The sequence below is a fragment of the Hesperophylax consimilis genome, chromosome 24, assembly GCF_061612785.1.
Source record: "Hesperophylax consimilis isolate HC1 chromosome 24, BYU_Hcon_1.0, whole genome shotgun sequence".
NCBI lineage: Eukaryota > Metazoa > Arthropoda > Insecta > Trichoptera > Limnephilidae > Hesperophylax > Hesperophylax consimilis.
In genome coordinates, this window is record NC_142859.1 from 28,304,555 (window position 1) to 28,328,642 (window position 24,088).

General features: G+C 32.0%; 1 protein-coding gene across 1 annotated transcript in view; it reads left to right on the forward strand.

Moving 5' to 3' along the window:
• The window catches only part of LOC149412157 (uncharacterized), a 160,769-nt gene that overhangs the window by 56,977 nt on the left and 79,704 nt on the right, over positions 1–24,088 (forward strand). The window contains exon 3 of the mRNA XM_089646319.1: positions 2,276–2,851. Coding sequence (XP_089502445.1) covers positions 2,276–2,851 — 576 coding nt within the window. The remainder of the gene's footprint in view (positions 1–2,275; positions 2,852–24,088) is intronic.

Genomic DNA, 24,088 nt, shown 5'->3' on the forward strand with positions numbered 1-24,088 from the left:
TGTAATGACGAGAGTCAGGACATTTTTAGAACTTTCCTAAATTTCTTGTATTTATTGTTTTCATTTGACCCAAAATTTATTCTACTTTGTTTTTGTTGTTTTAAATACTTGCTATTTTACATACTTGTTGTTTTATATACATGTTGTTTTAAATACTTGTTGTTTTATTCTCACATAATTTAGTAAATTACAAATTAGTATGTTTACACTGTATATTGTTTTGTTTTGATTTTTTTAAAACATGTTTTATTATGTGTTTGAAAGTACCTTACTTGTACCATAAATAAAATAATAAAAATAATTATTGTACAGCGTTGTTGGACGATGGATATTTTTATTGTGTTATTTATTTATCTATGTTTGTGCTTACCCTCTGTCTATTGTGTATAATTATAAATAAAAAAATAAAAAAAAAAACGAATTTTGGATTTAAAGCACCGCACCTTCCTAAAACAATATTATAATGTTAAAATTACATTCCATTTAAGACATTTATCATTCACTTTGAATCTGTTACGAAATGGTTTGAAAGATTCCCCCATTTTAACGGATTGCAATGTTCAGAGCACAGGCATCAGGTTAAAATGCTGTCCTTGTTCTCCCGTTATTACAATCAAAGCTGATCAGAGGAACTAGCGTCATTGATCCCTAGCGTCATTTGTACACGGTTGAAATTTGTTACTTGAGAACGGGTCATTTTTACGACTCGTTCTTGAAATCAACAGCTCGGCTGTGGATCGATTTGCCGGACCCATGTTCACACCATTCTTTCCTCAAAAAGACCTTTCACACAGCATCTTCAAAGATGACAATGGAAATCATTTTCCTTGTTGCCTCCTGTTAGGAGAAAAAAATTAAAAAAATCATGCGTTTACCATTCATATTATCATTTTCGTTTTGTGTATTTTTTGTGAAAGTTTTTTCCAACCCTTTTTAGGATGCCCGCCGAGTTAAAAACAAATGAAATAATTGGAACAATAAAAAGTAATAAAATTAAATTATCAACAGTTCCAAATTTGAACAAACGGCAGACACCCAAAGTAGGTACCCCACATTCATAACAGAATAATAATAAAAATCCCGCTATGGAATTACTTGAGGTAAACGTATTCTTCCCTTAATCCTCATACACGTTACTCCGATTCCAAAACAAAGGTCTGAAGCACCCTTCAACCTCATAAGCGATATTCGTACTCAGCACCTCTTATCATTAGGGCTGTTTTGGCTAAGAATTTAATGCGCATAAAGGGTGCGGTAGAGCGCGACCAAGCAATGTGTTTATTAATTTTATTACAAATAACACACAGAAAAAAGCTTTTCACAAAAGTGGGCAGGGAAAAATGTGTTTCATCTGCATACATGTTTTCTTGTACAGGGTGAATGGAAAGTCTTCAAAAGTGAATAGACATAATAAAGTTTAAAGAACTGTAATTAACTTTTAATTTTTTATTTTTTTTAATTGTTTATTGCAAAACTGCAAAAGAGTCCCAAATGGGGTATTTTGTGAGGCTGAAGGCATCGAGGGAGAAGAAGGTAAAATAAATCTTAGGACGTACCTGGCTCTTCAGATTTGGTCACAAAACAAGGCTAAAGCCATTTCAAGAAACTTTTCAATTCCGAATGGTGGTCTTACTCCTGGTCAATACTGATAGGTAGTATTTTTAAATATACCTTATATTATTTTACATTAATAAATTATGAATAAATAATACAAATCAATGAAATAAAATATATTTACCCACAACGGGATTACAATCCGCGATCCTCGGATTGCTAGTCGAAAGCCTTATCCTTCGACCGTTTTAAACGTTAAAATTTAGAATATATAATATTTATATCACAAAGGGTCTTGCGGTAAATCTTTAATTTATATTTAGTTTTATTTGTCATTGCTTGATCCATTCACCAACTTTTACTTATAATTTATATTCTTCTTCCATTTCGTGTTCATTATTTTGTAAATTGGATGTAAGTCCGTTGATAAATAAATGAAAGCTAATGTAACTTAATCTAATAAGAAAATAATTTGAATTTCAATGATTTTGTAGGTAAAACTTGGGTTAAAATTATTCGGCGACAAACTGTTTAAAAGTAAACATGGCCGACTGAAGGTACCTATCTTCTATTCAGTTATTCTCCGATCTCATCGACTGAGTAAACGTGGAATAAATCAGTGCCGAAAGCGAACAAAAGTTCACAATCACCTTGGAGCGCATACATTGCCACTTATTTAAGCAATAATCCACCTAACTTTTTACACCCTCCCCCCTTACAGCCTCTCCTCCCCTGGCACACCATTCTTCCCACCAAACTCCGCCTTTAAAGCGGAGTGGGGGCTATGCCACTCCCTCGAGAGCCTTCAGGCCCCAACTACCCTTCTCGGGTAAGGCAGTACAACCCGGTTACACGTACGCTATGGACGCCCCTACGGAAAATTTCGGCAGGTGCGAAAGCCCGAATAACCGTTCTGAAGTTAGCACCCCTAATTCTAATGCCTCATTAAACCTTTCATCAGAGATGAATCTAACAAGTGCCGAGATTAATCAAGAGATGACGCATCTCAACTCTCCGGAATTGAATAATTTATCAGTGAGACAAAGTGACGCATTCCACAGGATGTTCTTTCAGCAGCAGATGCACCATTTGGGGCAGATGAGCCTGGATGTGATGAAGAGGATGAGCACGGGCGGAACAGCTGTCACTTCTGGCATGCAGGGACCGAGGCACACGATTGATGCTATCCTTGGGCTGAACGGAACCAGGAGGCCGGAAGTGCAAGACTTTGAGTGCGGAAGTCCGAGGGATACTAGTGTCAGTAGATCCTTGACTCCGGGTGCGGGGGAGAGTGCTGGTGAGTGAATTATGTATTGCTTTGTTCACAATAATTACATACTTAAATTTATTTAATATGACGGAAGAGTCCACCGTTGTGACACCAGCTATTTATTTTCTACTAGTTCAGAACCTGGAACCATGAAAAATCAATCAATATTATATTAGTTAACCTTTTCTTGAAAGTGGAAAAGCGCAAACCCCTGAAAAGTCACGAAATCTGACTCTACTTGTCAGTATTAATTTTAAGAAATTTAATCAAACGAAATAAATACATATTTCAAATGTAGAATTTAGATTTTTTTAAATATATTATTTTATAAGTAGGTACCGATCTTCTGAATTCTTGTTACATCAGTTCCATTATGAAATTAACAATCAAAATATTTGTTATGAATAGGTAAGTACTTTTTCACTTGTGTGAAGCACAGTTCCTATTTTGAAAATGTCATTTAAATTCAGACAAATGAAATCAGTACTTTTGATTACATGTATTATTTAGGTAAGTACTATACGACTTTGCCTGAGATTCAACACTTTTTTTCTTATTGCACACATTATTTTATGTTTGTTTTGAAATAGGTCAAGCTCCATAGTTCAGAGCGGATAATTGCGAGCTGAAAACGGTTTGCAAAACAAATTAATTTGATATTTGCGTAATCTTCGAGATTTTTTCTGCTGTGGGATTTAGATATTTTCCTTCGTAAATAAGATTATCCCTAAATAATTTTAATAAAAGAGAATGCAACAGTGCTCTAATTACTGAGCGCTAATATCTATCTAGCAGAATTTATTCTTAAATTGATATCTATGTATGTAGGTACAAACTAAAAATTACTGTAGCTCTTTACAATCGAAAATTTCTGACGAATGCTGTTCAAATCATAGGTAATATATATTGTTTTTTTCACATGAAGCAGATACTTTGTGATGTGAAATTATAATTTAAAATAAAACAATAACTTAGTAAACACCACATTTATTTTTTATACTTAATGCCGACCATGTTTCGCTGTAATCGTGGCTTCTTCAGGGCTATATATATAGTACTGTATTAAAATCTATAATTTATATGTAACATCTGTCATCAACATGTTAAGCTTACTTATAGTGTTGCCACAAATTGGGCTGAGTTTCAGTTCTAATTCATCTACTTGATAACAAAGACGGAAAAGTTTAATCATCAGTTTTGGTGTTAAGTGAATAACCATGAGAGTGATTTTTGGCAAAAAATGCCATATTTGCAAAAACGTTTTGAGTGATTACTTGCCATAATCTGCCAAATTTATAGGTTAACATAAATAAAGGGTTTTCCAATAAGAGGTGTTATTTTGAATAGCCCGCTATTTCGGTAGATGTTACTATTGAAGCTGTCATTTTTTAACATTTGACAAGTAGAAACTGCGCTATTAATAAAAAATGGAACAATACACGCTTCAACAACGAAGTGAAATTATTAAAATTCACTTGAGTGAATCAAATGCAAATCATCTTGAGTGATGAGGCCCATTTCCACCTCGGTGGCTTCGTCAACAAGCAAAAATGTCGCATCCTGAGCTCGGAAAACCCAAGAATTACTGTTGAAAAGCCTCTCTATCTTCAACGTGTCTCTGTTTGGTGCGGTTTATGGTCCGGCGGAGTCATTGGACCTTACTTTTTCGAAAATGAGGCTGGAGCAACAGTTACGGTGAATGGATTGCGCTATCGAGAGATGATTAATATTTTTTTATGGCCGGAATCGGATGGTATTGATTTGGACAACGTTTACTTTCAACAAAACGGCGCTACGTGCCACAAAAGCAACGAAACCATTGATCTTTTACGATTGAATATCAAAATAACATTTCTTATTGGAAAACCTGTACATGGGATAAACTGTGAAATCTGGGTGAATTCATTGGCTTTAAACTGTAGTAAGCAGTTTCATATATTATACATGACACCAATCGTTTGAGTGAGTAAGTAAAATCTAACTTCATCTTAACATTCATGATTAGCTGGACCAAACACATCCAGTTTTATTGAAACATAATCAAACATTCCTCATCATTAGTAAGTAATAGAAAGCAAAACCGAAATAAAATACCTACGTATTTCAGTAGACTAATGCCTAAAATGGTTCACACACATAAACATACTCAAAGACAGAGTGAGGAAACTAACATACATTTTTACATGTCTAAGACATATATTAAATAAAGATTTACCCATAATGACAAACTGTTATTTCTTCCAATCACTAATACAGTATGGCATAGGATGGAGTGGAACTTATAAAAACACACAGAACTCTTTTACATAGCATAAAAATTAATATTAAAATTAATTCTATTTAAACCTTATAATATGTTCATCAGAACTCCTATTTAAAGTATTTAAAGTCTATAACTAAATACTTTATACTTCTATCATGCAACGTTACAAATTTACAAAGATGATATTCTAAATAAAAATGCACCTCTTGAAAAAACAATTAACGAAATCTACGAAATGTAATAATGTCAATGGTAGTGGAGAATTATTTTCCAACTGTAAATCATACTTTGAAACATGAATAAATAATAGTAAATCATACAAAGAAACATGAATTAATTAAATAATTTTGGTAGATACCTACTTATTTTATTTCTTGTCTGATTTGTGATTTATGCTTATCAGTTCTAATATTGAAAATTATAAGTTCATTGAGCTTGAATAATTTTGTAAAACACGGAGAAAATTTCCTGATAAAAATATTGCCAATTTATTATGAAACTCTTCAAATTATTCGGAACCCGGTTAAAAACGGGATGGCCTGCCCTCAAGGAAAGAATTATCAGTGATTTGTCGATTTGACGATTTCTTAACATGTGTTCATAAAAATCCTTACAGTTTTAACACAATTGCAGGCGGATGAACAGGTGTTCTGATGTTATTATGAATTTACTAACACTTTATCAGGAAGCGACTTGCAACTCTGTTTTGAACAGGATTGACAATAATTTGAAGAAAATTTTAATAAATCAGCAAATACTCATTTTTCTCCGTGTTACGCGGGAATGCAATTTAAAATCACGCACAACTAGTGCACCGCCAAACGAAATTGGTACCTACCTATGTTTAATAATGTATACCCATAGATACTACATCTGTATATTTTATGTTTATTTTTTATATTTAATTTATTTATTGAACGCCCGCCCGTAGCGATTTTCCAAACATAAGACATGCCGTAAATTTACAAACATACCGAAATAAATATATAATAAATAAATATAAATACATATCAATACAATATAGACAGGGATGTAGTTGTACACAATATATATAATACACAGGGATGTAGTTTTATCACCACACAATGTAGGTATACTACATATTATGTGCACTTAATTATAGTTGTATAGTACCTACCTTCTATCTGAATTGGAAGTAGATAGGTAACTACGAGTTGAACTTCTTTCCATTAAGCTTAAAATAATAATAATTTTGGATGATTCATTTGTATAGCGCATTTTTTAGTGAAAAATCCCTTCAAGGGCGCTGTAGAAATATAAATTATATATTGATCTATCTTATTAATGACTATAGAGATGACAAACTATGATCAACATATGACTTACAGAGTGCATCCACCGGTTCGTCGATTACTAATACAAAACCATATGAAATGATGCGTTAGAATGTAGATATATTTTTTTTATTAATATTCTGTACAGGCAGATAATATGGACACAGAACCATACTTACCTGACAGGTCACTTGATATTTACTCTGTTTACTAGAGAAATTTAGATGCAGTTCCCAGGCACAGATCATCATTGGAAAATATGTAATTGGAAATGCTATTAATTTGAGTATTTAAGAGAGAAAAAGCAATTGTTGGGTGGTATAGTATAAGAATTTAATTAGAATTTATCGTTCCAAATGTGAGTAAGGCTTCGAATAGTGTAAATCCAATAAGAAAAGTGTGATTAGGATGTATAACAGGCAATACAAGGATGCCACTCTCAGGCAGGTGTATTTAATTTAAGGGTGTGAAAGCTTAAAACGCTAAGTTTTTAGTTTAGACCGTATTGCAAATGAATATTAAATATGTAAATAATATACCGTGTTAGGTATTAAATCAGTATCTGAAATCCGACGGCTCACCTATTTAGGTGTTATTTAGCGTACCTATAACTAAACTGATTTGATTTTATTTACACGAATAAATTGTTGATTTTTTGATATAAAGGTAAAAGAAAAAATATTATACCTATCCTTTTGGCAATGTTTTAAGTCTTCCCCGTAATCAAACTCCAAAATATCCAAAATTTAGAAGAAGAAAAAAAACTGTCAATGAACAGTGGTCACGTTGATTAAGTTTTATTTATAAATATAGTTTTGTTTATAAACCATTTTATTGCATCCATAGAGGTAAAGTAGTATTTTTTTAAAAAATCTATTCAAATTAATGGCGTATACAGGTATAATAATATTTAATAATATTTGGCTAATTTATATAGCGCCATTTTCGTGAGAAATTACCTCAAGGGCGCTGTATTAACTTCGGGAAGTGATTCTACATGATTTTAGAAGAAGAAAAAAAACAACTTTTTTCAAACATTCAAAGTTTTAAGGTATATTTTAGGTAAAAAAGTTAAATTGTTTGTATGAAAAAATAAATATTTTTCTTTGGAAAAATATTTCGGAATGTGAAAATAATGTTGGAATTTGGAAAAAAAATATTGCCTTTTTTAATTCTAACATCATGTGTAGAATCATCTCCTAAAATTAGTGCACTTTATCCCCGGACACGATGTATACATCTATTATATCGCCATCTTCATATATAAGGAAACCTATTAAGTCATTCATTAAAGGCCTGCAATCCCGTTTTTAACCAGAATAACCAATATTATGAAGAGATTCTTAACAAGTAAGCAATATTCATTTTTCTTCATGTAGTAGGCAGTACCAGTATACAAGGGTCGAGTCGTTACCAGCTGAGTATTGCTTTCAATCCAAATAAGGTTTTGCAAACATATTTTATTGCAAAGGATTAAGACCTGCTTATAAGTTCTAATATATATTTTTTATTTAGTATTTTTCTAACATACCAAATTCAGCAAATTTCTGGAGACCCGTCTATCCCCCTCTCCCTCTCAAGGCTAAGCGCTCGAGCAAAGAGCTTATCGACTGGCGCCTCTAACAAGCGCTTAGCCGTGCGCTTATTTGCAAAGCTACTTACGCCGCAGCTTTCAATTATCAGAACATACCGGATTAAGCTAAGCGCTTTAAGATCATATCACTCAATTACTTGTGAGTCAATTAATATTCATTTAAGATTTTGCAGCGATTAACTGTAAGCAATAAAACCTTAGCATTATTTTTTTCTAGCTACTTCTGTTCAAATTTTTATCAACTAATAAAAATATCGTAATTTCATCACCAACACATTTTATTTATTTATTTTATTTTTATGTAAGTTCCGCACAAGAGTCCCAACTGCTCCCATCGGTCTGGAACCGGTGAGACTAAGACATTCATAAATGTGGTTAACATAACCTACGTAATTAAAATATAATAATTCAAAACATAATATTTTCTTAAGGGACACTTAAAGATTGGGTATTTCCATCTTTTATTTTAAATTTTGGTCATAATTTCTTAATTTTCTGATAAGTGAAATAATAGATTTAATGAGCACATGATGTATCGATACGATGAAATATTTTGACGATATTTTGATGAAATAAACAGTACCCACCCAGCTAAATAATTAAAGCAATTTTTGTGGAAATGTTAGGTTAGGTTAGGTTAGGTTCAGGGCCTCCTGTGTGGAGTAAATATTAGGAAAAAAATTTAAAAAAAAAGTTAGGTTCATTCCCCCTCCCTACTCTTCCCCATCGCCTTCTCCTCCCCAATAAATTCCACAATTATGTACGGCATTGTCTCACTGGCTCCAAATGGTTGGGTTAGGTTAGGTTAGGTTAATAGCAGAGACTCATTAATAAAAGAGAATTATTAATAAATTAGAAATAAGTTTTTCTCGTGTGTGTAACACCTCATACTAATGTATAGAATACCACAGTAAGTAAACACTTTTAAGAATAAGCTATATAAAAGTGGAAATATCATCAAGTAGAGCGGTTTTTGGCTTAATATTCCAGGTTTGTTTTTTTTTATTTTTTATTTATTATTGAATTTTTTTTTATACATACATGGATAGTTACATAAAATCTTGAAATATGTATAAAAAATATTGAAATAAATGTTCATAATTAAAAAAAAATCCCACGAAGGCGAAGCCTGAGTGTGGGTATTATAAGTATTTTTATCGTATTTCCATGGTTTAAGTGGGGATACAATAACAAATATAAATTTAAGTTATTTTAAAAGAGCTACTGTAGAGATGCAATACAAGAAACTAAATCATGAAATATGTACAAGTTTTAAAATAACACAAAAAATAAGGTAAATACTAGTTTTTAAAGAAGACATCTTAAAAAGTGAATTAGCAGACAAAGCATTACAAACAATAAAATATATCCGCTGTTCTGTATGTATGTGAAACAAATAAAAAATGATCTCTACATGGATATATGTTACAGAGAGCTTTGATAAAACTTATAAGAAAAAATATCTAGTTCAGTGTTTTTTAGCCAAGATTTGATGTACTTTTTAAAAGATTGAAGGTTTACACACGTGTCCCTTTTAAAGGTTGTACATAAAGAATTATACATTTTTGGAGCAATAAAGCTAATATGCTTTTGGGCCAACCTGGTTTTGCAGTGAGGCACAGCATATTCACAAGCGCCATGTTGTTGGCTGGCACGATTTGAATTTTTAATAAAGTTGTTTGGTAGCGTATAAATAAATTTAAGACATTGAGCACTATAGGTCTGCTTAAGGTCCAAAATTTCAGTTTCTTGGAACAATTTTGTTTTGAGCGAACGCTTGCCATAAGGGGCCAAATTTATTGAGCTTAAAAATATGTGATAAACGGTGAAATTTAGGTGAATTCATTGGCTTTAAAACGCAGTAAGCAGTTTCATATATTTCATTATTAATATTTTGAAGAATGGTATTTATCAAATAATAGTAAATGTTTATAGGTATATATATGACACCAATCGCTCGATTGAAGATCTGCGTATGTATGTATGAATAGATATTACTCGTAGTTACCTAAATCTATAAGAATAGATTCATTGCCAATTTTAGTCAGAATATTAGCATATATACCGCACAGAGTTTTGGCGGCCGGGCGTAAAGCGCCGAAGAATTTCCAGGCTGGCCGAATGAAGCGTTGTCTTGTGCAAGAGCGTCGTTCCGTCTTGCCACGCTTTCGCCAAAAGTGTTTCACATTAAAAAATACAGCAATATCGAAAAAAAAATTAATGATCCCAAAACCAAACAGAATTGCGCCACGCCAATGACTCGAGACAGGTCTTATGTGGTAGGTACCTTTCTGCGTACGTCTATTTACCCTATAGAGGGAGCGAAAGCCCACCGTCAAGGGGCCCGGTCATCAAAATACGAAATAATGATCTGTCAAATCGTCCAAAATGAATTTTAATACAAATAAACATGTTTACGTTTGGCAGTGGCGGCGGCCTGCCAAACTGGGGATGAGGGAGATAATTAAAACTAAAATACCATTCAGAGTGACAGTTGCATGTGGAGGTTAATGGGCGATAGAAGGGATTCAGGCATAAAGAGAACTTTGGAACTAAATCAGGATACTAACGGATGTTTTTTAAAAAAATATTGTTCTATGTAAGTATCACCTAAGAGTCCCAATTTTTGGAACTCTTAGGTGATACTTAGATAAAATATTGTTCTATGTAAGTACCACCTAAAAGCCCCAATTTATCCAACCGTCTAGTGCCAGTGAGGCTATGGTATCCCCATCTGGGGTAGCTGTTAGGCTGCACGAAGAAAAGTTACTGATATAAAATATTGCTATTTTATTAAAATCTGATAAAATTATACGTATTCTTGTAAAATACGGGACTGCAGGTTCCGATGTATTCTGAATAGATTAATATTTTACTAGGAATGGATTACAAATCACATTTTTAAAAAGATTTCAACAAATTAGCCATTGTTTAGTATTGAAACAGCTTTTTTGAATTACCTACCATTTTTCCTACTATCCATCTCCTTCCCTATAAACAGTCCTACCCACATTGGACCTTATGAACATTGTTGCACTAATTGTCGCAAATACCAGTCGAGCTCGTGTCGTACATCAAGAAGGTGCCACCTAAAATTTCGTCGTCGTATCATATGTGTAAATACCGAAATAAATTCGTTTGTTGTTCGTCTCGTTTGTGGAGGAAAATTCACCAGTGCAAAGTGCATCGAGAACCCGTATTTTTGCCCGGATTCATGGGAGTTCAGGTAGGCTGTTTTCCTTCTTCCAATTATTCCCGTGCTATTTACAAACCAATTGAATGAGCTTTAGTTATCGTTTTTTTACAGTTCACTCAAAGTGTTATAGAACACGCTACAGCCATACTCATTTTTCTCCGTTTGAAGGTAGTTTGAGCGAAAGGATATGGGAAGAGCTGGGGATGTGGGGAAGTAGGTAGCTGGCTATTCAGTTCTGGTCACACAAAACCATTTCACGCCACATTTCGATTGTGAATGTTAATCTCTCTTCAGAACAATGCAGAATAAAATAAAATATACATTTATTTAAAATTAATATCATTGTAAAATAACAAAAATTAATCAAATAACTTTTACTTGGGCCCGCCAGGATTAGAACTCGCTACCTCCAGATTCGTAGAAAAAGATCGTAACCACACAACCATGGGGAAATTTCGTATTATTATTTACAAAAATAATGTACTTCGTCTAAAATCAAGTAATTTCATCTAACATAAAACGATAACTCAAGAAAAAAATCAAAAAATTAACTTATTGACAATACTATTATTTAATTTTTCTTTGTTTTGTTCTGTTTCGTTATGATTTATTATTATTATTATCTTCTTCTTCAATGATTTATTACATTGATGGGTAAACCTAAAAAGTTAGAGTAAAGTTATTTCAATAAAATTGAATATTCATTTAGATTTTTAAAGCCAATAGGTGTCCCGTATGTATAAAAATCGGATTTGCTTATCAGAGACACTATCTAGGTTACAAAAAAATCTTTAGAAATTTGTAATATTAAATTTGAAAAATTAGTTAAAAAGAAAATATTGTTAAATATGAATTTGAAATATGAGATCGATGAAAATGACGTAAAATAATTAGGCTTCGATTCGATGAGAGCTGGGTTCGATTCCCAGTTGGGGCCGTTGCCTTTTTATTTATCTGTGCCTTGTTCTGTTTCACGTTTAGCTTTTTCTTCAATTACTTTATTTATAGTTTATTTTAATTTTGCTGTTACATCATAATAAACAAGCTTCCTGCTAAGAGGTTTCCCTTCGGCAGTATCAACGTATTTTTGTTATGTGAATATTAGAAAGTCCCGACTGTCCGGAGCTTGTGCGACTACGGCATTCCTAGTTAAGGTACGCTGTAAGGCAGAAGAGAGTGAAGAAGGGAGATTGAGAAGAGAAATGTTGAAAATATAGCCTGTACACAGATTTTCTGCTTTACAGTATAAAAAAATTAATATGGAATGTTTGGGAATCTCTGCACTTCACCAAAGTGGCGCAAAACAACACTGACGTGGGTTGTATCCGACATGTCTTTAAGAGCCGATTGTTCAACGCATTATCCGAACTTAATTGAGATAAGATTTATAACTTATAAGCTTATAAAGTTTGCAGTCAATAACGTCAAGAACTTTTTATCATCGGCGCAATCGTTAGTGCCTCAATATCTTGTCAAACAATATTGAAAAACATAGTGAGTGAAGCAAATTGGCATAAATATTGTCTATTATGTAACATTACATTATTCATACAAAGTAAGCATTTGAACATCATCGTCCGCAAAATAGGATTTTCAATGATTAACTTCCATTGAGTCCAGACAACATATTTATCATGTTAGTTACAAACTCTGTTAGAAAATCTTCAAAAAAATTTCAAATTGATTTGCTGTTTTTTAATAAAGTTTTAAAACTGTCTAATGTACATCACTTGGTGACACATGTGGAACTACGTGACTATTGATGTGACACTTTCTGACCCGATGCGACGTGATGGCGACGGGTTAAACTGAACATTTATTCCACAATTTGTGGAATACGATTAGCTAAGGAAGAAATTAATTATCATACGTTTATCGGAAAATAAACTCAGATGTTTGACTCAATCAGATTAGAGCTACACAGATATATTAAAGTATAAAAGCCCGTGTATTAGTTTCATCTCTCTCTCTCTCTCTGTGTCTCTTTCACTCCTCAGCTTGCAAATAGTAAACACGCTTCCGTAATCTCTGTACTTCGTTTACAATATATTGAGTGATCAAACTCGGAGTACCATTGTGGTAGTTACTATCAGCATCGCCCTGGCGGTAGACCACCATTTTTAATTAAAAAAATGCTTTGAAATGTCTTTACCGTGTTTGTGTGAGCAGAACGAATTCACAATTAATTTAATTTGTTTCATATTATCTCTCAACAGAGTTTCATGTTAAACATAATATATAACCTTTTAAAAGGCCTATACGTTGATATTAAATTTACTAGGTCCATAATTCTAATTAAGTCAAAGAGACTGTTAGAAATAAGTTCCATAATAATATGTACCTGTATCTGATAATTACAAAGCACTTAATTTTTTGTACAGAGTTTTAATCTTATTCAGACACTCTTTCTTGTTTCATTAAGCATAATTAATAAAATCGAGTGAACGGTTAAAGTCACAGCAGTCAATGCAAACAAAAAAGATCTGGCGTCGCATTTTTTTACCGTTAAACATGTTTGTTGGTACTGGTTGGTATAGGAACTATTTATTAGTAATTGGAAATAATTTTGCAATGCATTTATTTTTTGGATCAATAATTGTGCTGTTTTTGTTTTAGTGTGAACAGATTATGTTGCAAAGATTTTTGATGCCAGAAGTAGATATCAGGACGCAATTACACGCAGCTGAATTTCACGTAGGTACCAATATTACACTACCAAAATAACTCACGCACCTAATTACACATGGATGAAATTACACATGGAGAGAATTACACTTACTTAAATCGCACAAACTGGAATTACCACAAAACGTCACAACGTTTTTTTTGTTTCATTGGTTTAAATTTAAAAATGACTGGCTAAAGAAATTTCATTTTTAAAAAATAAATAAAATAGGAGTTTCGTTAGGTTAGGTTAGTATATTTCGACACGTGTGATTCCGGTGAGTGTAATTTTAGGTGTAATTCTCTGAATGTGTCACGGTGTAATTCCGGTTGCAGTGTAATATTTTTATTTATAAAACTTAAAAAAGATCCGCTTCTTGCGGTCTAACATAAAGAGAGACATTTTTTTAAATTTAGTTTTTGCTTATTTCTTATACTTTTTTAAAACTTCCGATTTTATGTCCGGGTTAAATCTTCCCCACAGGAAAAACTAAACCCTTCCACACACTTTTCCACAAATGATCATCTAGTCAATCAAAATTATGTAAGTGCATTATATAAGCAAAATAAATACAATACAAGAACAACACGTCAACTCACCAGAGATCAAATGGGAAAATAATTCACCGACTCCAGATATTTTCATATCAGAGGGTTCGGCTCGGTAGAACTCCTAACAGGGCCTATAAATCCTACTGATCCCTAAACATAAATATTAAAAAAATCTTTCGTATCCTCCATGTATTTAAAATGACCGACTTTTGCATTTTATATATAATTTTTTTGATAGATCAAATATGCCTAAATTTTGAATGAGAGATCTAGGTATAATGCCAGTAGCCGAAATAACAAATTGTAATTTTATTATTGTTTAAGAATGCCAATGATAATTAATAATTATCAATAATAATCAATAATTACAAACCATTTTTATTTTATTCATTCTTTTATTAAGCTTAATCTAGGTACATTTTTGATTTCACTTGGAAGGAACAAAGCTTTGCATTTGGATTACATACAGTAAACAATTCTGTGTTTTTGTTTTATTCAATCTTTTAGTCTAATGTTTTCTTCCTGACTTGTATGGTGCGTGTAGAAGTCTTCATTGTAATTTAGTTTGTTAGTAGTTAGTTGTTAAAAAATTGTAGATACAAATTAAAACGGTGTAGAAAATTATTTGTTAACTCCTAAGGCTAATTTGTTCGATTTTGGGAACAAACAACTATTACCCGTAGAATCAATTTGTTTGCATTACGAAACACCTCAAATGGTCTTATAGAAATCATTATGTCGCCCTTACTGTCATAGTAAGAAATATGAACTAAACGGTGTTATAAAGAAAAAATAACAAGCGTTATTTTCAAATATAGAAGTACAATTCAGAATAATGAATTCTATGAAATCAAAGGTTCCGACCGCAATTTGGGAAAATTTTTAATTAAATATTTTTATATGTTACGACAAAAAATTGAGGGAGCAGTAATGTTTAAAATACATGTTTTTTTCTTTATGAATAATTTTAGGCCAGAGCTTAGACAAACAAAACAAAGGGAAGCCATTCTAAAAAAAAATTAGTTTGTATTTCAATATTTTAGTATTTAAAAAGTTATATGTTTTTTGTAATAATAACACCTGAAAGGGTATTTCAGTTTTTAGTTTTTATATACTTTCTGAAATATCCCATTGATTTGGATTTTACTGAGAAGTGGAAATACATATAAATATAAATTCTTCGACTTTCTGACTACATCTTTAAGATATACAACGGTCAATATGCCAGAGGCCTGAAGGATTAACACTCATATTATCTAATTATATCTAATATAGGTACGTAAAATTCACGCCTGTGTAATTTAGTAATGTGAACATGGATTCTGAAGACTTCTGACTAAGTGCGAGGTGTTTCAGAGAATTTGAATTCATCAAATATCGAAGTTGATTTTCGAGTTCTGTAAAGGTTCTATTAAAGTTTTGTTATTATATCATTATTGGCCAGTTGTTAAACAAAACTGAAATAATAACAAAACTTGAACTGAACTTGAAAGTCAACTTTTAAATTTGATGATTTGTTCAAATTCTGTTCTAAGTTACTTCTTGGGAAACAGCAGGACCGTTGGTTAACCAGTGAAGTTCTTTTCCAGATGCTATCAGGACTCTCCGGAGGTTGTGCTCCACGGTGAATTGTATCCCTTTTTACCATCTCCGAGACCTAAATAGACAGCAACAACTATAATCCTCCAAAAATCATCAATGTACAATCTTACTCCAGATTTCACTTAATGGGTTTCTATGATTATCTTCTAAGATACGTTATTATAACCCAAAGTACAATTCTGACCAATATTGAAACCACATCTCTTGCTGCGATGTCATTCAGCCACACATTAGCGACCTTATCAGAATGCTAGTCGAGCGTTCGGTAGCAATATTGTTATTAGACAGTGATTCGATTGATTGGCAGATGACAGTTGACATCCGTAGCGATTAAAAATGATCTCATTTAGATTGGATAAAAAAAGTAAACTCACATTTTATAGCTCGGTTGCTATCTTTGATCTACCTGTTTTAGATTTAAATATTTTTAACATTAATTTAATTTTTGTATAAGAATGTATTTACGTCAATATTATATAATTAAGTTAACCTATTGATACCCAACTAATTCCTGGGGTGTTAATAATAACAAAGAAAAATGATTAATGATTTATTATCTGTTACTACTACTCGGCTTCGCCCGTATTTCAAAACAATCTTTCATTTTTTATCATGGTGAATAAAACGGTACAAACAATCTGGCGCGTTGCATATAATATCCATTTTAAAGCTTCATAGCTCACGAAAGAAATGTCATACGGAGCTGAGAGCAATTTCATAGGTATAGAAATTCACCACAAATAAAGCTGTGTAAATTTCTTGACACCAGGACTCATAGTTCGAGATATTTTTTTTTGCTTCACGTAAATGAGTTTTCTGCTTTATAGCTAAGTCAACATGGATTTTTCGACTCTTTTGTTGCTCTTTCCGTTTTTTTGTAAATATTTATGATATTTTAAATGGTGGGTACTTTAATAATAAGATATTTATATTTTCTTTTTGGGAAATATCGTGGAACATTTGGTCTTCTTATCTATTTAAATTCAGTATTTGTTATCGTGAATTAATTAATGTAAATCTTGAAAGATGAAATTGACCCACTTCCCGAAATCCAAACGAACTGAAATTCGGCAGATAAACTTGTTGTCGATGACAATGCATTCCATAAATATTTGGTGGTAATCACGCATACACACGTGGAAATATAGATGGTTTAGAGTTAAAATGTTGTAACAACACAATGGGAAGAGTTGGTAAGTATCTGAAGATGTCAAAATTGAAGTACGTATTCGTGATACTTTAAGGATGGGTTGTTTCAGAGAATTTTCAACAATTTCATCAAATTTCGAAGCTGATTTTCAAGTTCTGTGAAGGTTCTATTTAAGTTTTGTTATTATATCATTATTGGCCAGTTGTTTCACAAAATTAAAATAATGACAGAACTTTAATAGAACCTTCAAAAAAATCAATATGGAAATTTGATGAATTGTAGCCTAAGCATCTTTTTTGTTTAAAACTATTTATATTGTGTCTAACTAATTCAATCATAAATTCAAATTATGTTTTGTGAATATAACATTTTAATTCGAAGCCATCGATATACGCATATCTCTGAAAGTGGCTAACGTTACAGTAGTTAATAAACGAAATAAATGTAGGTCCTATCCAATCGGTTGTTAACACGGTCGACTCCAGTTTTAAAGATTAATAGAATTATATCCTTGTGAAACAGTACCATGATTCATGTAGGTAGGTATACAAAATGTTAATAAATCTTTTAAAATATAAATATCGATCACTTAAAAAAATGACAGCAATCATTACGTCATTTCCAAGCAATCCATCATTAGTTACATGCCGCCATCTATCTGTCGATTTAGTAAGTTAATTATCCTCTTAATTAACACAACCTTTGTGACGCCATCGGGTCTCATTGTAACTCGGATTAATTATGTTTGAGTTGAGTTTGATTTATTTATTATTTATGCTGATAGTGGGTGGGTTAAGTTGGCGTTTTTTTTTGCGTGTATTTATTATGGCATACTGTGAATAGAGAAATAATACTTATACTAGACCGTCCAGACGCTAGCGTAGTAATATTATAGATATTGGACTGTAGTAGATTAAGGACGGGTTGTTTCGGAGAATTTGAACAATTCATCAAATTTCAACGTTCATTTTCAAGTTCTGTGAAAGATTTTTTCAAGTTCTGTTTTTATTTCAGTTTTGTCAAGCAACTAGCCTACAATGATATAATAACAAAACTTGAATAGGACTTTCACAGAACCCGAAAATGAACGTTGAAATTTGATGAATTGTTCAAATTCTCCGAAACAACCCGTCCTTTTCGTATTTTCAATGCACATTTGGAATTTCATCCCTCTAACGCTAACCTAGCATTATTCAAAGATAACTTAAGTTTCAGTTTAATTTAAAATATATAGGAATTGTATTAGAAAAACTTTATTATAAATATATATAATTTATCTATAAAAATACAGGGTATTTAATGACGTGCTTGACTTACTGTACCCAGTGATTCCTGACATTATTTTTAGTGAAAATTTGGTCTCCAGTGATATGAAATTTTTAATGTATTTAAATACATATATCAAAACTGATATATGTATTTTTAAGAATCAAAAATTTTTTGTCTTTAAAAAACCTATATTTAATATATTATGCCTTGGTCCAATCAACTCTACAATATGGTATCATTAGTTGGGGATCCACATACAAAACTAACCTTACTCCAATAGAAGTGGTACAAAGGTTAATAATTAAAATAATATTACGAAAACCTTCCGATTACCCAACGGATCGATTATTCGAAGAATTTCAAGTGCCTTCATTTAAAGATCTTTATACTAAAAATGCATTAATTCAAATCATAAAAGAAAAAGACAAGTATCAATTTCTAACTGAAAACCGTACTTGACTTAAATATATTTTTCCATGCCCAAAATTAAAAACTTCCTTTGCACAAAATCATTACACTTACCGAACAAAAATTTTTTTCAATCGACTACCTGAAGAAATTAGAAACATTAATGATAACATCCAAATAATAAACACTGTGAAAAAATATTTTAAAGACAAACTTACAAAAAATAAAAATGTTTCCAATTGAATTAATCTTAAGAATAACTCACTTCAAATAAGTTAAAATCATTTTATTTTTAATTACTTACTTATTATAATAAAACAATGTACACTCCTCTTCCAGCCACAAGCTAATGCTTCTATGGAAGAGGAGTCTTGAAATATTTGATCATTTATTGTAACAAATAAACAAAAATATACTTATATAATAAATAAAAAAAAATAAAAAAATGTATTTTATTTAACAAAAAAATTATAGGAATTGGACAGCAAGCGTCGACGTGAGGAGTTGGGTGGTCACACGAAAGTGTTTTTTAAAAATTGTTTTAAAAAAAAATTTAAAAAACATCATTAACGTCACCGGAGACCACAATTTAATATACGTTGTTTACTCAAAATAATGTCAGGAATCACTGGTTAAAGTAAGTCAAGTACGTCCCTTAACACCCTGTATCTTTTACATATTTGCGTTATAAATAGTCTTTGTTTGTTCTCTCCCTTGAGCCTGCTACTCGAACTATTATGAGGGCTGCAAAACCTGGTACCTACTCACTATTTCGTTAACATGTAGAAGCACTTCAGTTTCTGGGAAGTACAAAAATCATGTGGTAGGCATTTTTATATTTTTTACGGTTCCATGATAACTCAACACAATGAAAATTCAACACACTTTTAAAAAGTGATATAAAGTCATTAGAAACGATGAAAAGAAAAATTTAACCAAATCTAACCTAATTAACCCTGTTAATAAAGTTTTTGTTTCATAACTTTCCATGACTTTTTAAAGATGTGATGAATTATCATTGTGATTATTTATCCGGTCACCATTTTTTACACGTGGGCTGCAAAGCCCAAACTCTTTACTGAACATATTTAACTTTATGCTGAGCGCTCGCCTTTTCTGGTAGATGTCATCGTCGTTCTTCAGCTTACTGTTGATGATGTGCCCTAGATACTTTGTTTCTTCTACTTCTTTCAGAAACTTGCCGTTCAGGAAAGTTGGTAAAATGCTTTTGGGACCCTATCCGTATCTGATAACCATAAATTCTGTTTAGAAATTCATTTATCCTGAAGCAAAATAATTGTTACCCTTTGTGCTATGCATAAAAAATCTTGTCTTAAAACATTAGTTTACCAAAAAAATAATAATTAATATTTGACAAGTTCTAGTATCTTCACCAAAAAATGTAGACAATTTGTATCGACGCCATCTAGTGAGAGAGTTAGCACTTACAATGCCTTTCTCATATAAAATGAAGTTGGTTGTTTTCAGGTGAAAAAATGTAACAGGCAGTAATTGTTGAATGAAACAGTAGTATATATTGAATTATTTCGCGGATAAGAGATAAGCCACCATAGCTCAGTGGTCAGAGTTGTCGACCGGAAATCGAAAGGACACGGGTTCAAGTCCCGTTGGCGTCATGTATCTTTTATCAGGAGATTTTTCAATGTAGATGAGTGTTTCAGGCTAATAATTATTGCTTATAAAATAATTGTTACCCTTTGTGCTATGCATAAAAAATCTTGTCTTAATACATAAGTTTACAAAAAAATATATATATATTTTATATAATTTTTATATTATGATATCGCCTGATTTTTCATGGGTCAGAGTTCCTTGTATCAGTTGCAACTTATTTCTAACAATTCAAAAAGATGAATTCATTCAACAAAATCGTATCTTTCAAAGTACTATCACAAACTGACTAGATAACGCCTTGATATTTTCCAAAATAAAATGCAACTCATCGATTAAATCAATGAATTTTCGGTAGCCACATTAGCCTCCTTGTTCTCAGGCAGTCTTGAAGATGCGATCACGACTACGATGAAGCCCAACATAGTGTTGTGGTATAAATTATAAATAAATAATAGAAAAAAACTACGTGTACGTGTGCATTTATGTTGTGGGTAGGATCGGGCTAAGTAGAGATCTTGGAACAACGAGCCTGACCCTAATCAATGTCAGATTAATGATTCGGAACATGGGTTGTTAATGTCTTTATTAGGACAGGGGAGCTTCACTTTCATCTAAAAGGAACTATTAAACAATAATTTTCATTACAGAAGAATTTTATTAATAAAATATATTAATAAAATTTTATATTTAAATAAAATATTGAATGTATTATGATAAATAAAACAAATTATTTTTACAATTTACCTATAGCTTTTTCTCACCGTAGAGACAAAGTTCTTGTTTTTGGTAAAATGCTCAAATGTTAAAATCTTATAGTAATTAAATAAGAAAAACATAAGATTTGTCGATAACAGAATTAATAAATATGGATTCTCATGGTAGTTTTAGGTAATTTTTCATTTTATCCTGAAATTCGTGAATATTTTTGATAATTTTAAGATTTAAAGAAAGGTTTTTAAAATAAGTTATTCCTAGATAGATAGATATTACTCAATTTGGGAGGCGATTATGGATATCGCCACCCAGGGAACCAATTATTGGATATCCAACACCTATGCCATAGGTAACCCCAAGTGGTTCGTTGCGTTTGGTGACTGAGTAGGGGTGACTGGGTTCATGGGGTGAGGTTTGTCCAGGGCTTAGCGGCGAATGCGTTTACCTACTGCGTAGCATCGGGATCGGGAGAGACTGATTAAGAAAACCTTTTGACCTCTCCAGCTGGACTCTATCTCGACCCATCGTCTGGGAGGGACTGTACCCCAGTGGGAGGGATGGATTGGATGGACACACCTCATACCTTTTTTGTTTATCTTAAGCTTCTTCAGGGCTATTATATTAACTAATTATAATTACATATCTCTCTCTCTCTGGTTTCAATCCTGGGATTGGTTTGCAGCAATTTTATCTAATCTCCTCTTCCATTCTTCCCTGTCTTGTGCGGCTCTTTTGACTTCTGCATATGATGAGCAGCGCACGTCCACCAGCAGGTCCTCCAGGTACTCTCGGCGTGGGCGTCCCCTAGAGTTGGTCCCCTCGGTCATACCCTCCATTATGACATGCAAGAGGCCTTCTTGTCGTATAACATGGCCGATCCATCTTGCACGCCTTTCGGACAAGGTCCTGAGCAGGTGCCTTCCTCCTTCGATTCTTTGGAGAACCTCCTCATTTGTAACATGGTCTTTCCAGGAAATTCCTAACAGTCTTCTATAGGACCGCATCACAAAAGCCTCTAGTCTCCGTTTATCTCTTTCGGATAGGCACCATGTTTCGCAGCCGTACATCAAGATACTCCATACATAGGTCTTGATGAGGAGTATTCTCAGTGAATATAAACACCTATAATACATAAGAAAATACATTGAGAGAAATAGACTAAAGAAGAAGTCATCTTATTGAAGACAGAAATAGATACTTAAAACTTTAAAAATATCTGGATGAGATAAACGAAATCTGGTTGTCTGTCATTTATTAATTCAATACAAAAAGTGGTATATTGCAAAGTATGTTTTCTCATTGAATATATAATGTCACAACAAAATTAAAAAATAATTATTGTATTTTGAGAACAAATCAAATTAAAAAAAAAAAAATGTTTTATTTTAAAATAAGGTAACGAAGTAAAAAATAAGAAAAATTAATCATGGTAGGTATAATGTATGTTAGTTTTAATCAAAGTATTTTTAAGTACTTTCATAAGTAAGTAGGTAGGTACTTACCTATCGAGTTAAAGTCAATTATTTTTACAGGGATTAAATTTGTATTGAGATTAAATTTATTAAATTATTTCCTTGCTTGAAAACACCTGTCAAATTCAAATTAATCACTCAAGTCCTAATGTTCTTATTAGTGTTGTAGTAATCACGATTATATCCAGAAATACATCGGTAGGTGTGGTAGGTACCTACTTCTAGGTATCTTTAGGCAGGAGGTAGTTACCTACTCTGCTGAATTAAGATGTTGGATGTTGCACGGACAAAACGTGTCGAATTAGACAGGGTATCACAACATAAATAACAGGGCTGTACTTGGTAATGTTTCACTAATCATTTTTTATGCGTTTTTTTTTAAATATTCAACATTTATATGGATATGAATTTGACAATGGTAGGTTTTCGATAATCGTAAATTATTTAAGTTTGACAAAAATAAAGAGATAATTATTCAATAATAAAGGAAAATACTTATAAATTAAGAAACATTTTGATAAAAATGAGACTATTTTCAATAAACAAAAAATATTTTCTTACAGTTCCATCTTAAGGCGATGCACTACGTCGTGTAATATTTTGAATCAAGCCCTTATAAATAACACACCTTACGTAGATAGCGATAAGGCTTAAATTCCCGCTTCACACCATCCACCTGTTTTGATTTATGCAAGAAAAAAACATGGCCAAAAAGTGCCTTTTATTTTATTTTTATGTTCAGGCACAAATATTTAAATGTTCGTAAAATGGGTTCGTAAGTAGGAGATTTTGAACTTTAAAGCAGTTTTCATACCTGTACATTATTTTTTTCTGGGCTTATAAAAAAACTTATCTAAAAAATACTCGATTATTTTAAAGATTTCTAGGCGACCAAATTTTCAAACCAAAAACACATGATTTTAAATTTCTACGTACTGCATCGCCTTAAACTGCGTATAGACATTAGAATTCTTTCTACCTCATTCTTTAGCCAACGTTTTGGACAGCTTTACAGATCACACATCTGCTCTGATGATGAACACTGTAATGCTGACCGATACGTTGGCTAAAGGAAGAGGTAGCGCAAGATGGCATAATATCCCCAAAATAAATAACTATAATTCTTTTGGCCGTGACAATCTCAAATCATATCCAAAGTAATATTTTTCATTTTTTATAATTGATAACCACAAAGTTATAGTTACATTCATAAATATAATTGATATTATTTATTTGCTCCAATTCGGCCCTGCTCATAACCACTTAATAAAACGTTACAATAATTATGCATGCTAATCAAATATCTCAAAATGAATTAATTATTCATTTTTTATTACAATTTAAATGTTATCGATAATAACCGATAGGTACGTTATTAACGTTTTTGTCGATACTGCCCAAAGCTAATTATACAATCAAAAAGGCTTTTAAATAATGTAATTGAGAAAAA